Source organism: Astatotilapia calliptera, chromosome 1 (assembly GCF_964374335.1).
Source record: "Astatotilapia calliptera chromosome 1, fAstCal68.1, whole genome shotgun sequence".
Classification (NCBI taxonomy): Eukaryota; Metazoa; Chordata; class Actinopteri; order Cichliformes; family Cichlidae; genus Astatotilapia; species Astatotilapia calliptera.
In genome coordinates, this window is record NC_137422.1 from 23,479,160 (window position 1) to 23,497,254 (window position 18,095).

Here is an 18,095-nt window from a genome sequence, read left to right on the forward strand (position 1 = left end):
TACCCGCTATAGGTGTCAGTGCTGGAATATTTAAATTAGAACGTATACATGCATACATATGCAAACTAAATTTAGCCTCCTGAAATTACAATCCACTGCAGAGTCAAAGTTGTGCGGATGCTTGTTTGTTGGAAAAAAGTGGTATAGCTCATACGAGCAGTTTTTGCTACAAAAACACAAAATACTAAAGCAGACAATAAATTCCCTCTCGCTATTTAGATGTAAGACACTTTTAGTGGCTCATCTTCTCCATGATACTGCAGCGTGATATAGTTTCAGTAGTGAATTTTGCTGAAGTTCCACAGGAAATATTTAAGATGTGACTTAACAAAATTTGAAACTAAAAAACAGAAAAGCTAAAAAGCTATGGAAATCTTTCCAGAGTGTGTCTCTTACAGCAAAATATATCCTGTGACACGAAACCATAAATGGATGTAGAAATATCATGCAACTCAAAAACACTTGAGTGTAATCTCTCTGTCCTACATCTAATTATTTATCAATCAAGTTATATATCTATATAGATATATTTTTTTTTAAAAACACAGTGGATCATTCAATCTCAATTCATCCAATTAAAAAAAACCACCATGACATATTTTGAGTATAATATTAACAGAAAGGTGCTCTTTGTAAAATAGTTAATTTAGATTTAGTATATGGTGTCATACCTCAGAAATATCACAGTGAAGAAATATCAGTCCCCTACCTGCAAAGTTATGGTTTCTCCAATTCTGCTATCAGAGATCAGCCAAACAAATATATTAAGGACTTCAATCCACCGATCTAAGATAACCTGAGCCACACTCCAGCGAGTCCACATTCACAGAGCCACATCACCAGCCCTACCTTTATATTGAGAAACCTAATGATTGTAGGGACCTGATTTGTTTTGCATAATTCCTTTTAAGAAGTTTATCTGTCCCCTGGATTTTTATTTCTTTTTCAGGCGAATCTGAGATGCGGTCAGGTGTAACGGAGGTGAAGAACTGACATGGAATTACCCCCATTACAAACTAATATTTTATTTTTAGAAACAAACACGGTTATTTAACAGCAAACAAAGATGTATTGCAAATTAAAGAACAAAAACATCTGAAGTGTTACCATAAAACAATAATTAGAGTTATTATAGCTCCAATTTAAAACTATGTGTGGAAAAACTATTTAATTATCTAACACAAACAGTCAAACCTAGACTGTAGGGGGAATAAAAGAACTGAAACAAAGCTGCCTATTTATAAATCTGTACTTAGATAGAAATAAGCAAAAGGAGACATTAATACCTAATCTGAGCTCTTTAAATCTGCTCTAAACATAGTTCATGTCATAATAATAAAAATATCTGCAGATAGTATGTTTCTCACAAAATATTACATTTACAAATTGCAAATAAAATCTACAAAACATCTTGTAATTACACAGTCACGCCCACATAATTTTTATCATTTTTGTTTTTAACCAACAGCCCAGGTGTAGCCTTAGTTCAGTTTTGAAGAAAAAACTTGGTTACCAGAAGACACACACCGGTGCCAATGAGCTTTGAGCTGTAACTTACAATTCTCCACAGAAAAAGCACCAGGCTGGCCACAGTGTATTTAAGAGCACCTTCCTACAATAAACCACAACAGCACATAGTTATGCCTTACAGTGCACTGCATGGACAACACCAATGTTTAGTCATCCTAGTAAAAATGCTTGTTTTGCAGATAAATCAACATTAAAGAAACCTGTTTCATTTTTTGTCATCAGCTTGCTGCAGCAATGACAAAACAACCCGGCTGCTGAAAACATCCACAATTAGAGAAACATTCACTGAGGTTTCCACCTGTGTAATCTGACACAATCAAGTGAAAAAGCTCTGCAATACATTTCCTGTCTGGCACTCCTGGAACTTGTTTCAAATCGGCTCTGACTTCTCAGGGAGCAGATAGTAGTGGTGGCGGCATGCTCAGATTTATTATTTTTTATAAAGGTATACCTAAAACACTGTCACATGAAAACCTTCAAAAATATTGACAACGCTGTTGTCAATGTGAAACTTTGTGTTATTATTACATTACATGAACATATGCGTGGGAAGCTTACCAGAAAGGTGCGACTATTTGAAAATTCTCAGAGCAATTTCACTAGAATTTCTTGCCATTTGTTTTACTGAAGAGACCACACACACACACACACACACACACACACACACACACACACACACACACACACACACACAGCATCATCGTTACTTGAATGATTAGGTATTATAAAAGTCAGCCCCGCAGTTCATGTGTGACAGCTCTGTTCTTGTTTCTTTGTCATTTCTCCTCAGTGTGTGTCTTTCGTTTCGCAGATAACCGATGACAACGAGGCTTTGTGGATGCACACAAGACATGCTTTCACAATACATAAAGCTCGATTGTTGACTTTCTCTAGTGGCACATCAGACAATAGATGTGCTTCGGATTCATGTCCTGTAGCGTTTATAGATATAGGAAGCGATCCAGAAGCAGAAAAGCTTAACGCTAGTTATTACGACCAAACCACCTCCTAACCCTAACCCAAAGAGACCAGAAATTCATGGAAAACACACTTAAATGTATGCGTATATTTGAGGGGCATCATCAATATGCTCCTGTAATCTTGCTCAATAAGAAAATGTCACACAATCCCACTAGGGATATTAACAGCATTTTCCTGAAGGAAACCTTACAGCGAATCCTTAACCACAAGCTGACAAAAGAACTGCCTAATTAAAGCATCTGACAATGCGATGAAAAAATGAATAACACTCACATTAGATCAATAAAACATTTACACCCGTCTGTGTCCTAAACCAAGCTTTGTTCTACATCTTTACTACAGCACTGCACTACAATTCCAGGTGGAGGGCTCATGTTTCAAGCACCAGATGTGAAAAGCACACACACACAGAGGAGAGAGAAGAATCACATGCAATGCTGAAAACTAAGACAGTTTTCTTCCAGTCTCCATTTATATAAATAAGTCCAAACAGAACTCAAACAAATCAGAATCAGGTAAACAACCGATCTTCAAGTGCAGAATTATGAGTCATGCGAGCAGGGATAAAGAGAGACTACGTATCAGAGGGTTTACAGAGAGGTCTTTGGGACCAGGTCCTACCTGATGCACTGAACTGACTGCTTCCAAGTGTGGTAGGCCTATTTTTCCCTCCGCTTACAGGTGGAGAGAACATCTGAAAGGAGAAACACAGAAATGCATACCTACAATTAGAGCAAGTCAGATGTGCAAAAGCAACCATTCACATAATCCAGTGCCATGACACTAAATCAAGGTTAGCCTGTGAAATCATACTACTCGACATACTAACAGGAATTGATCAATTAGTCATTATTAAGCCTGTTTAATCATCACATGTCTTGGAGCTGCATGGCAAAGCGTTTAAAAAAAAACCCAACCTACCGCACTAAAGTCCAGCAGGTCACTTAGTTCCTTGTCAGTTCCGAGAGCGGCAATCCGCTGCTGGGGGTTCATCCTGGCGATCTAGAAAGCTGGAGAAGACAAAGTCCATCAGATTACATCTTTGCTGGTTTATTGAGCAGAGGGGACTAGTACCACATGAAATGACTGCCGCGGGAGGTATTTGTTATGGATGAAGAATAAAGACCATCACTGTGAAGTAAAGTTGACTATGGCTTTAACCTTCATGTGGCAAACACGGACAGAACGGGCGTATAATCACTGATGAAAGTGTGCAGAAATGTTTCTCTTTACTTGTTTTCTCTCACTGCGCTGATTAAGAGAGATGAGACCGTTAGTAGGAGCGCTCTGAATGGATGGCTCTGCTTGTTAAAGCCAGGACCTGCAGCATCGCGTTAGAGCGCCGTCAACGTGCCTCTGTTATCACTCCGAGACGTTTAAACGACCCTCTGCCCGGGCTGTCACTAACCGTGTTAATGTCAGTGGTCTGTGCGGCTTATTTTCCACGTATAACGATGGTTATCGCCTACTGTTCGCGGAGGCACCTAACGTCGCTTAGCTAAGCGGCTAACACTAGCTGCAGTCCCTAGTTCATATGGGTTGAAAATAGCTAGCGAGCTGCAGGCAGCTGCAGCGTTTTTAGTCCGTGTAGACAGCAGTACGGAGAAGACAATGCCCTCCGATAGACCGAAACGTAAATTACAGACCACTTCAAGACAGGCAACACAGATAAACAAATACTGTAAATGATAATCTCAATTTCCAGCTCCGGAATACAAAACGCAGTGATGGTCTTTCTCAACTCCCAACTTCTTTCACGGGTCCGAAAGCTTTTTGGCAAACTCCTTCTGATATTTTACCTGTTTTCCGATTAAAATCCCGACTAGGGTGATCTGGTGAAGAGTCGTTTTCTGAAAAGACGCCTCAGAACAGCGAAATGTGGGTTTAAACAGCAATTACTGGGGGAATATCCTCTATATATATCAGTTACGAGTTTCCCTTAGGCAGACATTTTTGCTTTGCAAAAGCCTCAGCACCACGATGACATTGGTTACTGTATCCCTCCGCCGAGCTCAGTGACATGATGGTCCCACACAGGGGGAGATGCTGCGGGAGTCAGCGCGAGCTGCTGTCCTGGGTCGCGCTGATGCACGACAGGTTTATCTGTGCGTTATTATCACTGACTGCTAATGCGAGTTTTAGCAGACTGTGGAGTAAAATTCAGAAATAAGGGCAATGAAATGATGGGAGTCTGATTTCCCAGTTTAAATAGGTTTTTATTAAAGATTAGCCATAATTGCCATATCAGAATCAGAATACTTTATTGATCCCTGGGGGAAATTATTTATATACTCCCTCGTTATGTTGTATCCAGTTTAATCACTGTCTGTTGTCTCTGCTTGTTTGAAAATTTACCTTTAAGGATGGATGGCTTACCTACTGCAAATCAACTGTACCTACTGGGTACAAATAACCTGAACCTGAACCTTTTATCTTTATCTTTCCTGCATAAACGTAGTACATACTAGAGCATCCCACACTTCCAGATTAAAAAAAAACAACCTTCATGTTCACTGCATGTAAGATATGGTCATTTTATTTGTTATAAATTTGTAAGACAGTCTAAACCAGTGATTAAAGTAAATCAGCAGCAGAGTGGATCCTGTATTATCTGCGTTGTGTGGTAAATGATACTTTTATTTAAAATCTGTTTACCCCAATCTTTAGTTTCTAAGTAAAGTATGCCCCTGTTTTAAAGTCACTTTATTCAAAGAGCAGGACTGCAGAGGTTTCACCTCAAAATTTCTGCTTTAATCAAGTTCTCATTTTTATAGATGTTTTCGGGGACTTCACTCCTTTATTTCTCAGTTAAGAGGCAGATTTATGTTTTGTTAATGCAATTAGATAAAGGTATCTGCATTTCGTGAATTACTCTTGGGTCTGCTTTTCTTTCACAGATTTAATAAGCGGATCAAAAGGTGTGTGTGTGTGTGTGTGTGTGTGTGTGTGTGTGTGTGTGTGTGTGTGTGTGTGTGTGTGTGTGTGTGTGTGTGTGTGTGTGTGTGTGTGTGTGAGATTCAGTTCTTTCCAAGAGAGAGAGTAGATGTTGACTTTTGTTTGATTTCTGAAAACTGTTACAATTGTTGTTTAAAATGTTCTTTATGTAACCTAATTATGCCAAAGCAGAACATTTTCATAAAAGTATTACTCCTTAAAATTTGTGTGTATTCTATATGTCTGAAATGATTTAAAAAATATTTCACTGGAATAACTTTTAGTAGAAGTTTGGAAAACATACATTACTTTTAAAACAAATGTGGCTGCTACATTAAAGGAAATAATTCCACGCTAATGACACATAACCAATAACAGTAATATTAGCCGTGTTCCTGTGAATTCTTTTCCAATGATCATCATGATGTAAAAATCTAGCAGACCTGTTCTGAACAACAGTCTGGGACTTTGTGACAGTTCCTTAGACCTTTCCTTTTAATGGACAGCAGGGAGCGACTCCTGTTGTTGCAACATGACTTCAGTTTGTGTAGAAGTCAGGGCGAAAACGGCCCCAGAGTTTCTTGCTCTATGACCTCTGAAAGCCTTTTCCTAATGAGTTTACGGGCTTAGTCACAGTTTCAGATCACAGTGAACAAAACATGAAGTCAGTTTTGTAAATGGTGGTCATTCTAACAATTAGAAAGGAGAATTATCCAGGGTATGTAGGGTATACTCAACACAAGTCTTCGTGGTTGGACTTTACCAACCATCTTGGTGGCTATGTCCACATATGAGGTGGGCCGGCATTGTTCATCTTCATGCTTGGGCTTGCTGATTACTTCTCCAATCACTTGATGGTAGCACACTCCAATCAGGGCTGTTTGTGTTTTCATGTTGAATTTGCAGCAAATTTTCACAAATGAATGATCATATATATTATTTAGAACAAGAAAGAGCAGCAATCCTCAAAATAAAAAACAAAGTGAAACAAAACTGGGGCAGGCTACAAGAGAAAACAAGTACAAAACACAGATCTGGTCTCTTCTAGATGTTTCCAGTTGGATAGGCAATTGAGCTTAAACTCTGAGATAATTTTGTAAGTGGGACCTGATGGGCACCGATTCTCCGTCACACTTGGGAAAGCGGTGGGTCTTTAACTGATTGACTGAGGCCACTGAATCCTACACACTGGTCCTTTAACACAAAATTAGCACCTCTTTAACCTGAACTCAAAGAGCAGATGCTTAAATCAAGAGTTAGCATTGTTTCTGTTTGACAGGTTGAGTTTGAGTGAGAAGGCAGTTAGGTGTGGGTGTTCACGGTTGATTGAAACTGTTATGACTGAAAAGGGAACAAGTTTGCAACAGAATTTTCATAGAGTGCAAAGCCGTGCAAGGGTGAGATCCCACACTCGCCCCTGCGTGTGGTGTACCTAAATCTGTCTCATTCAGCCAGAATCAAAGCTCTACAAGAGACATGCTCCTAGTTGCCTAAACAAGAACAAAATCTCCCAACTCAACATTAGTTTTTAAAGTTTAAGCACTTCATCTCGCAAACCGTAAACTTAAAAGCAGTATGTAAACAGCTACAAATCACCAACGGAACGAGGTGTCATAAAAGCCATGTGTGAACCTCATGAGGAGCAAAGAGGGGTGTGCATCACCAGGGCTTTCCCCTCCCATCTTATCCAGATGTTTTATTGAATGGGGCCTGTTCCACCTAAACTTCAGCTTCAGTAAACTTTGTCCCAGAACCACCCACACACTTCTGGCACTGTTCTCACTGATTCATGTAAAAAACTAAATAGACATGAGAGGCTGGGAAAGGAGGCCCACCAGGATATGGGAGGACAAATGTTTATTCCTTTCTTGCTGTGATTGTGCAGACTCCCTTTGGCTACATTCCGCACTGATATCTTGTGTTGCAAATTAAAATTAATATCTAGTCTTTATATCAGTGTTTATAATTTAAGTTTTAAGACTGTTTATTTGTTCTAGGGAAATAAAAACAGAGATACAAACTTCTCTTTAGACAGTAATCTGGCTGCTTCTTTTCTTTGAGAGATGTGAGTGGTCGTGTGCGGCATGACTTGCTGTGACACATAAAAGCTCAGTGTTGGTGCTGTGGGTTTCTAATTTCTACTCATTCTTATAAGAGGTTTTAAATGTGTGGGAAGGAGAGAAGCAGTCGACCTCCAAAGCAAGCTCATTTAAAAGCCACACACATAGGTGTGTTTTTTCTATATAGCACACGTGATGCACCGTAGCGCATACAATGTAAATATGTAAGTTTTAGTGCATCATCTGAGCAGTACTGCTTTAGATTAGGTCATAACATTGCAGCTGCAATAGCATGCACAAGTTTTTTTAGATTGTAGAGCGTAGAGAGCTACCATCAGGGAAAAGAAGAGCAATGGAACAGATGTCATGGCTCCTGTAGAGCCCTGATCCCAACATCATAAAGTTAAGCTAAGATTAAGATGCTGACAGCCAGTTTCCCAGATATAGATTAAGTCTAGTCCTAAACTCAAAGAAAATGTCAATGAAGTTTTGGAAAGAATGTGTGCAGGTGCAGGCTCGAGGTCTTCATTTTTTCTGTCAAATCAGCCTCATTTTAGTCGTGGTGCCTAAAACATTTGCGCTGAACTGTTTAAGGGTGCATCCCAGCAAACAAAAACATCTCAATACTGCTGCATGTGAACACTGGTGAAGGCTGCACATTTATTCTGAAGTCACATCTGGCACCAGCTTAGACAGGGTGACTTATGGGGTGCAGTGTAATGATAAATATTAGAGGCTTCACATTCTTCATCACTCGCTGACAAGTGGCCGACAACAAGCTGACCCCCGTGTTCACTGGATCGCTTTGATAAAGAGAAAGACCCGTATTTTTGCTCATTTCTAATCAGCACTAAACCTGTACCGTGGATTCCCTCGTCTCTCACTCTGAGACAGATTTTGACAAACCGCAATATGAATGTAAAGCCTGCGACACAACGATCTTAAAATGATAAAACACAGTCACTGATGTGACAGCAGGGCAGTTATTATTCTTATTAAACACACGTATTACAAGCTAATTAACAAAAATATGTCAAGTCATTACATGTTTAGACCAAGTGAACCATTTGTTACATCTGGCACAGGCTGCTGATCATTACACGGGTACAGGGCTGAGTTTTTTTATGAAGCCCCCCTGAATTAATTTGAGAACATCCACACTGTGTCAGTCACCTGCTTCACTGCCATTCATTTTCTACTCAGCAATTGGACATAAAGGATCCAAGCAAACAGAGCACAATGAACTCAGAAGATTGTAGACGAGAGATGATTTCCACATTGTGTAACTGAACATAGTGCCTCATATGATTTATTACCACCTGAAACACCGCTGAACCTACTTAATGATGGAAACTGCAGGGCTAAATTATCAACTTGTTGAAAAAAAAAAAACTTTATTTGAATATAAATGTATATTGAAGTAAAACCAAAATGTCTAGAAAACATGAGTTAAAAACATGAGTTAAAAACATGTTTTCTCATTGAGGATCCACTGAGAGCGCTCCTACCTTACATTATTAATTGCAGGCTGCCACCTGTTGGACAAACACAGATCACCCTGAACTTCCAATACAATTTTATTTATAAAGCACATTTAAAACAACATTTACCAAAGTGCTGTACTTTAACACAGACACCACAGACGCATGCACAGATACAATAACAATCAAAAAATAAAATGTCTGAAATGCTGTCATTTTGTTAAAATGTAAAGTGTTACATTTTAACCGGGCAAGTAAAATGTACTTGATTGGTGCACATTCGGTTTATACCAAGGATATTTTTCTTAATGATTAACTATTTACATAAATAAACAAATTATTATTCTTTGTTTATTGAAGGCAAAGAATCACAGTTTTGAGAGCAGCCACACAATAATAAACATAGCTAAAAGCCTAAATATCTACAACTCTCGCTCAGGGTTCAAGCCAAGCAATGAAACTGAGGCGTACTTTACAAATCTGCAAGAAGGGGGAAGTGGAACTCAATCCACAGTTTACAGGGCTCGTCCTGAGAAAGTTCAGTCCCTTCGATTCTTCAGTCTAGTCTTCAGGACAGAGGGGAGTTACTGGTTAGCAGATGTCAGTGACCTCTAATGAACATAGTCAAAGGAGCTTGGAAGGAAAGCGTCTGGACTTCTTTAAGTTGCTTGAAGAAGTTTCACCTCTCATCTGAGAAGCTTCTTCAGTTCTAAGGTCAAATGGTGGAGAGTCCCAGATATAAACCCAGTTTCACACCTTGGCTCAGGCGATTAGAGGATCATCAGGGGGTCCTTTTGTCCCTCTGTGGGGGGTTACTCCCACTAGGTTTATATCTGGGACTCTCCACCATTTGACCTTAGAACTGAAGAAGCTTCTCGGATGAGAGGTGAAACGTCTTCAAGCAACTTAAAGAAGTCCAGACGCTTTCCTTGCAAGCTCCTTTGACTACGATGACCTGGATGACTGAGAACCTTCACAGACATCTAATGAACATAAGGTGTTGAGAGGTCAGAAGGCTTTAAAAACATGCAATAAAATCCTGAAGGCAAGAGTGAAGGCAGGCCAGGAAAGGGGCGATACGCTCCAAGTTACAGGTTCTAGTAAGCAGGCAAGCAGCAGCATTTTGACCCAATTCGAGGAGTGAAAGTTAGCATAACTCACACAAACATAAAGGGCATTACAGTAGTCAAGGGGAATTGCAATAAAACCATGTATAACATTCTCAAAATTACAATAAGAGTAGAAGGACTTGACCTTAGAAAGATGCCTCATTTGCTAAAAACCTTAATACAGGATTAATCTGTTTATTTTCACACCGAGGTTATTTTTGAGCACTACTAGGTCATGACCTCAGTCCTGCTTTTCATTAAAGCTTAAAATAATTTAAGGGCATCCAGGCTATGATGTCACCGCCTATAACCTAAGTACCTCACCCAACAGGAGAAAGGTTCACAAGATAAGGTGATAAAATATTGTTTTGTTTTTAATTTCAAATATGTCGCAACCATTTAAAGCAAACATCAAATAAGTTAAAAGAATTTACCATTATCGTTATAGAGATATTTCAGGCATTGTGAGCAAACGTGCTCATATGGCATTTTTGTGCCATCTTAAACACATAGTGCATGTACACGAGGGTACGATATATCACAGGGCTCTTGCTAGTGTTAGGTCAGTGTAACAATAAAACTCAAAGGAAGGTTTCAGTTCAGTTCTTTTTTATTTCAAACATATACATTCACCAACGTTTCATAAAATCATTCCATACAGTTGTTTGAAAAGGAGTAGGCAGAAGTATATACTTATTTAGCCCTACCCCCTCAGGTTTACATCCTCATCATCTAAATTTGAACAACAAAAACGTATACAATGCCTTCAACTTAGAACATAACATCTCAAAACAATATTTTCACATCCCTCCAATTCCTTCCTACATGATCTAACCTAGCTGAGGCAAATGCATGCCTGTTTATCTGAACACATCGTAGAAGCATGTTAGAGGCTGATGTCACTGTTTTGCTATGTGCTACTGCCAGAAAAACCCCACCCCTGTTCTCTGCTGTCCCCATTTTGTTGGTTTTGAAAACACGAGGGCACACATGAGAAGACAAAGTAACCTTCTAGCTTTACTGAGGCCAGAAGACAGTCACTGAACAAGCTTGTGTCAAGCTAATTGGCAGGATCAGAGGAAAGGATTTGTTATCATCGTGGGTATCTGATCAGAATGAAAGAGAATACAGCTATCAACACTAAAAGGCAAACAAAAACACTATTAGGCTTCAAGTCTTTAACTTCCAACTTAGTTAAGGATAAATAAAGTTATTAGTTAAACCAACTTAATCTGTAGAAGTGGAAAGAGTGGGAAAGAGCCGAGTTCCTAAATAATGGAAATGAATGTGTTTATACAGTATTATTGTCTTTGACTTGAGTGTTGAGTATGAGGGGTTATGGATTTCTGTTTTAGTTTGTTTTTTGTTTTTCACGATTGTTCTTTTCCTTTAGCATTTATTACATCCTCTGCATATCCACTAGTTCATGTTCCTAGGTTATATTGTAGTCGAGTCCATGTGCCTTGGTTATGTAATATTTATTTGTCATCTTTTGCGATCCCTTTCCGTTTCCCCATTCATGTCGCTGTTTCTGTCTGGTCTCTCTGTACAGTCTCCATGGTTTCATCCAAGTCTCCATCTTGATGTTTGGTGTTCTCATGTTTTGATTACTCCCCGTTTTATTTTGATTGCCCCTCGTCTCTTGTGCACTGTGTTAAGTCTTCTTCCTTTGTCTTGTTTTACTCCAATTAGTTTCAGCTGTGTTCCCATCTGTCCAATAATCTGGTTGGTGTGTATGTATTGTCTGAGTGTTCCTCTGACCTTTGTTACTTCTTCCGTCATGCCTTGTGCTCTCTCACCTTGCTTCATGTTTAATGAGGTTGAATCTTTCCGTCTTTATTTGAACCTGCACAGCATTTCTATTCCTTGTCCCCTATCTCAAATATCCCAATATGTGGTCTACAGAGTGGTCAGCGCTGTGAGGTCTACGCAAGTCTTCTACTCTGTACAACAGACCTGAAGAGATGCAGAAAGTGGTTAAAGCTCATTCACGACCTCAAATTTGATGAAAGGTGGTATTTCATAATTTCCCCACTTGAACTATTCCCTTTAAAATTCTCAAGTCTATTTTGATATTGTCTTGCTTATTTGGGAGAGCAAGAACACCCGAACACATCTGAGTCAGAAGGTGGCACGTGCATGTGGGATGCTAAGGTAAATAAATGCATTTGGAGGCTTCAGAAATTGTAAAATAAATAAATAAAAATAGAAGTGTTGTGTGCTATGATTGGTGCAAACCAGTTATCAATACTTCAGACCCTGAAAAAGTCAGTTTTCAAAGAAATTTTTTATGAATATATATGAAGAAGTTAAGGATTGTCACCCGTATTCTACTCATTCACTTTCAGAAAAGTTCATATTAATTTAAGCAACTTTTGAATTTCTACCTTGTCAAGTTTAATAGTGTAAAAGTTCAGAGAGAGCTGAATACCAGCAAGCATTCTCCAAATACCTCCAGTGATTAGTGCTGTTAAACGATCTTGCAGGTTTTGTGAACTGCTGTGGAAGACGTTTAACATGATGACATCATAGCTGACATTATAGCCAAAGAGCCAGATGAGTATTGGAGGGGGATAAAGGAATATTTGTTTTAATAGTTTTTATTGCACCAGTCCTTAAGGCACATCACACTGTAAGGTAAATCCCCAGCAGTTTCACTTCCTACACTATTTGTCATTCAGAAAATAATTGTATTAAACATACCTTTCTAACCTACTGCCCTGAATGAGCCTGATAATTCAGGTTAAGCTTTAAATATACTAAGAGTCATTAAAAGCTTAATAAGTACTCCGGTAACATTTTTCATACACAAAAATAAATATAACAGAACAATTAAGTAATGAAAAAGGGTTTAAAAGCTTTTTTTCACGTGAGTAGTCTTGCAAGACCAAGTTGTCGGGTCTATATGGTGCTATGCTAATCCTAACCTTAATGCCACAGGCAAGCAGGGATCACGTGACTGGCATGCTGACTTACAATGAATGCTGCTGTGTGTGTGTGTGTGTGTGATGTGATTGATATCCATGCTTGTAACTGCTACATTTAAACTTAACCTGAATTAGACTTCTTAGACCAGAGTTCTCCTGGGCAGTGGGTCTCAAAAATGAAAAATATTGAAAGAAGGTAGGTCAACAAAAGCTTTTTCAAAGGAATATATCTTGAAAAGTGAAGCTAAAACCTCAGAGAGAGGACTATGTTTTTCCAAACTATGAACCATTCAATTTTGAGGCAAACTGGGGACCCACATTGATTTAGGATGGAGTGACCCACAGGCCCATGAATGCCACCTCTGGGAGACGTTTCCTGGAATCATCCTTCTTACAACTCTTTCCATTCCTTGTTTTTTGGAGGCATCTTTACACACTTCTTAAAATAGGCTGAACATCTGGACCTCCATTTCATGGAGGATAAAACTTCTCTTGAAGTTCAAGAGGTATGCCTGCACCTGAAACAAAGAAAATAACTTTTTAATTGCTTTATAAAAACAAAACAAAAAACCCAACAACTGTACTTTAAACTCTGACTGCCTCCACTCTAAATTAATGATAATATATACAGATGCAATAGAAATGCTCTAATAATGGTATTAGGCTCAGTCTAACAGTTTAAAGTCAGCTGCCTTAATATCCAGAAATGGAAAAGTTGGGCTACTTTTTCCTTTTCTAAGTAATTTGCTTCTGGAAGGTTAGTAGTTCTAGTTCTTGTTTGTCTTTCCTGCCGGGTCATCACCAGTGTAAATTATCTGCCTCCATCTAACCCCTCCTTTGCCTTCTCCTCTGCAACAACAACCCTCTACATGTCCTCCTTCATCCATGAACATTCTCTATGGTCTTCCTCTTTTCCTCCTACCTGGCAGCGCCATCTTCACCGTCCAACATTTTCACCATCCCTCCTCTGCACATGTTTAAACCTCTGTCCCTCTGCTACACTCATTTCTAATGCTGTCCATCTTGGTTACTCACAATAAAACTCTTAAAATCTTTAACTCTGTACGATCCTGTCTGACACTCTTCACCCCCAGAACACCTTTGACGTACTCATCCACCCAGCCTCTACACCAGAGAATGGTTAGTTGTTTGCAGATCCAAATGGAGAATGCAGGAGGGGGAAGGTTAAGAAAGCAACGATAGAAAAAATAAAACATTAAGGCAGAATCATGAAAATAAGCAGAAACTGACACTAAAGCTTAAACTTTTTAAAATGTGGCAAACAAGAAAAAAAACAATAACAAGCAAACAGAATATGAAATAATAGCAAGAATTCAAAGTTTATAACAGAAAACCCAAGGACTGTGACTTTACCTTACAGCATGGTAGAACAGTCAAGTCCACATCCCAACACTCTTCACCTTGCTTCCCTTCCGCCTGGTCTCCTGCAGAAACAATATATCTGCCTTCCTCCTGTCCATCATATCAGCTAGCTAATTTTAAACACCCTACTCTCACCTCCGTATACCTACCTTTCCTTCTCTCTTGTTGCCTCTTCCCCATAGCCTATGTGGTTAGAAAAATACATGGAGTACACCAAAGGTGGAGGATTCTTTGTGATGTAGAAGCAAATTTTATTTTGGGTCTGCATTTTCAGAGGCAAGATATGAAGACTCATATGTACGTTTAATATATTGGTACTCCTTCACCAAAGGAGTAAAAACGAGAAGGAACAACACAACGCCACCAAAATAAGAGTAAACACCAGCACAGTAGCCCTTCCCACATTCAAGGGTTGCAGAGAAAAAAGTTTTAAGAGCGATGCTGAAGTTGCCTGCTTTCTGCTTGAAAGCTAAGTTAACAAGTCAGTGCAAGTGTTGTAGCAGATATGAAGTTTAATGGGTAATTTCTCAAAAAAAAAAAAAAAAGTCTTACAGCCATACAACAATGTGGGGGAGAAAGGGACCATCAGGTTATGCCAAAGAAAAACAACAAGAAAACATCGAAGAAGAAAAAAAAGTCTTAGTCCTCAGCTTACAAAATAAGCTCAAACATTACGTGGGTGGCAACAACGTTCTTACCTGGTGTGTTTAACAGAAAACAGCCTACATGAGGAAATGTACAGGGTCCCCCAGACTTTAGACAAACAAAAGAAATGCACCAGAGCAGCTCAACACATGTGCCAAGCAACCCTAACCAAGGAGAAAAGAGCCCCCTCTAGCCACAGGTGAGTTTCCTTTTATAAGGGTGTCCTCACTCCCAGTTGGTCCATTCAAAGCCTCCTCCCTCTAATTAGGTGGAGATTCCCAAAATGACACCAGCCTGCAGTCTACCTTGGGAAATGGCTAGCAAAAGGAGAGGGAGAAAACAGGCAGTCTGCAGACACGTAACAGTTTTTTAAACATCTTTCATCCTGTGATGCTAGGATTCTGCGGGAGGGGTAAGAAAATAGAATTCAGTTGTTTGCAATCTCCTTACATTTGGCAGTAAGATTTTCCACAGTGTACCTTTAAAATTTTTGTAAAGTTTGTAATGAAGACCAACATGGATCAGTTATTTATATCATTAACCTTTTCCTTGCCCCTACTAATATACTAATCACAGATGAACACAGACATTTCCCTGCTGCAGTAGTTTTACTTACTACGTACTCTATTCATTATAATCAGAGACACTTTCATTCTCTGGGCTCTGTATTCTGGACAGGTGGGAGATGGATTTAACTGAGCCAGAGCAAATTTAATTGTACGTAGAATTCAGTTTTATTTATACTCTGCCAAATTACAGTATAAGTCATCAGAGGACAGCTTACAGTGCTACAGAGAGAAACTGAAAAAGGCCCTTGAGCTGTGGTGAGGGGAGAGCAAAGACTGAAATGAGGACCTTGATCTGAGAGTAGAATCTGCTGCCATGATGATAAATCTGCATCCCCTGATTTGAAAAGTGACACACAAGAGATTAGCACTGATGATCCCCAGTGGATATTGTCTACATTAAATTAAAATAAATGCTAAAAAATAAGAGGAATATAAATGTAAATGTGAACAGTTGTGTTTTCTGTCATTTCTGTCATTTCTGGATTCTCACAATGGTGGATATGAATATTAAACACGGCTGTAGTTTCAGATAACGAGGTCAGTACATGTATGAGTAATCCTTATGAGCCAAACACTTCAGTCTGTTCCAAACACTCAGATCCTGACGTTTTTTTTGTTCTTGTTGTTGTTGTTGTTTCCCCAAATCTTGGCTCTGTAAAACGTCACAGAAGGCATAACCATAATATGGTCAGGATCACGGAAGCCCCTCCCAGTTGCTGATGAAAGAGGTAGCCAATCAGAAGAAAGTTTCTTTAAGGGAAAAGCATTAAAAGGCCTTATTTCCGACGGTACATGAACAGAAGGTCTGCATCTAGACCCAGCGTGAGATAAATAAGTAACAATATAAACTGCGAGTCATGCAAAGTATCCGTATTCAGTACCTAACTGTCTGGACAGCCTCTGCCTGTTGGCTAAGATCTGATCGGCGCAGCTGTTTCAGAATGATGTAACTGGCTATAAATTGGAAAATGCGGTGTTTTATTGATCATTTGCTTTCCCTGCTGCACCTACAAGATCTGTAATATCTCAAAGAGTCGACATGTGTCATTTTGTGTCATCACTGTATTTTATCATTTGCAGTTTTGAGCAGATGGAGATCACAGTGGATAAGAAATTCTTGACTTGACTTGACTTGATAAACAGAGCGTTATTTTATGCTTTATTATGCTGTGTGCATCATGCATCACTTGATTCTATCAGCAGATCTGTTTTTAATCTAACGATCTGAAACAACTGCAGTGAGAGCTGCAGGAGCAGATGGCAGGTGTGGTGCAGTCTATGTACCATTAATTACTCAGAGGTAATTCAGGGCTTGTCAAAAAATGTTTCTTCAGGTAATAACGGGTAATCTTGTTTGTTTCTGTGAATTATTTTGATGAATAATTACTTTTCCATTACAAAACAGCTTTAAAGACAGCTTGTTATTAACCTGCAGTTAAATACACTTACAGATGTCATTAGAAGTTTGTATGCACTTATTTCTAATGCCACTAACAAGAAGTTAATAGGTCTCGGCCTTGCCCAGATAAAAGACGCAGAACCTTCAGCACCACCTATTAACAGATTTAAGGGAGTTTGTGTATATATTTAAGTTTGTATGTAAACTTTTGAACATATAAATTAGAGAAAATACGAGTGTGACTGTTCCTCTCCTTCCCGTCACAGCAGCTGCACCATGAGCTGCAAAGTCAATAAACTGACAACTAAAGTATGTAGAATAGCATTTTTAAATGCACAACATGTCAAACCTTGAAGCAGATGGGTCACGGCAGCAGAAGACCACACCGAGTGCCACTCCTACCAGGTAAAAACAGTTAACTGAGACAGTTCACATGGGCTCACCATAACTGCACAATAGAAGATTAGAAAAATGGTGCCTGGTCCATTGAGACTCCATTTCCACTGCGATATTCAGATGGTGTAAATAGTATGAATCCTTATTGCCTTGATCAGTGGTTCAGGCTGTTGATGGTGGTGTAACCATGTGAGGGATATTTTCTTACCACACATTGGGAAACTTAGCTACAGCTGAGCATTGCTTAATCCCACAGCCTGCTTGAGTATAGTTGCTGACCATGTCCATGTACCGATTTTTTGACGGCTGCTTCCAGGAGGATAACACGCCAATATGGACCACAATCACTGAGGAATGTTTCCTGCACCTTGTTGACCTCATGGCACGAAGATTTAAGGGTCTTTTAATGTCATCTGACATCATTTACTGTGTATATTTTTTACTTTAGTTTTTACCTCATTAAGATATTTGTCTTGTCATGTTGCATAGGAATTTCCTAAATGTGAGACAAAGTATATGTTGTTTTATTTTAATTATCTACACATCCCTTGATTACTTAGAAATATATCTAAAAGTAATGACTGAATAAAAATGCAGACCTAAACAAATGTTTATTTAATGTGTGCAAATGTGTCTTGCTGAGCTGGTTATTCCTTTGCAGGTGGAGAGAACTGATGGCGA

At 39.1% G+C, this 18,095-nt stretch overlaps 1 protein-coding gene and 1 long non-coding RNA gene across 8 annotated transcripts in view; both read right to left on the reverse strand.

The window, feature by feature from the left end:
• Positions 1 to 4,502, reverse strand: part of tcf12 (transcription factor 12) — an 82,791-nt gene extending 78,289 nt beyond the window's left edge. For all 6 annotated transcript variants that reach the window (XM_080298745.1, XM_080298739.1, XM_080298733.1 and 3 more), the window contains exons 1-3: positions 4,311 to 4,502; positions 3,433 to 3,521; positions 3,133 to 3,205 (exon numbers count right to left, since the gene is read on the reverse strand). In XM_080298745.1, coding sequence (XP_080154871.1) covers positions 3,133 to 3,205; positions 3,433 to 3,504 — 145 coding nt within the window. In that variant the 5' untranslated portion in view covers positions 3,505 to 3,521; positions 4,311 to 4,502. The remainder of the gene's footprint in view (positions 1 to 3,132; positions 3,206 to 3,432; positions 3,522 to 4,310) is intronic.
• Positions 4,503 to 11,839: 7,337 nt separating this feature from the next.
• LOC113021788 (uncharacterized) lies at positions 11,840 to 15,707 on the reverse strand. Of its 2 annotated transcripts, XR_013906308.1 has the most exons (5): positions 15,104 to 15,707; positions 14,555 to 14,588; positions 14,397 to 14,467; positions 13,341 to 13,540; positions 11,840 to 12,051 (listed from the first exon to the last, which is right to left on the reverse strand). It is a non-coding gene; the product is annotated as an uncharacterized LOC113021788 (long non-coding RNA). The 2 variants fall into 2 exon arrangements; XR_003272364.2 differs by lacking the exon at positions 11,840 to 12,051 and having other exon boundaries at positions 12,091 to 13,540; positions 15,104 to 15,657.
• Between the last annotated feature and the right edge of the window lie 2,388 nt (positions 15,708 to 18,095).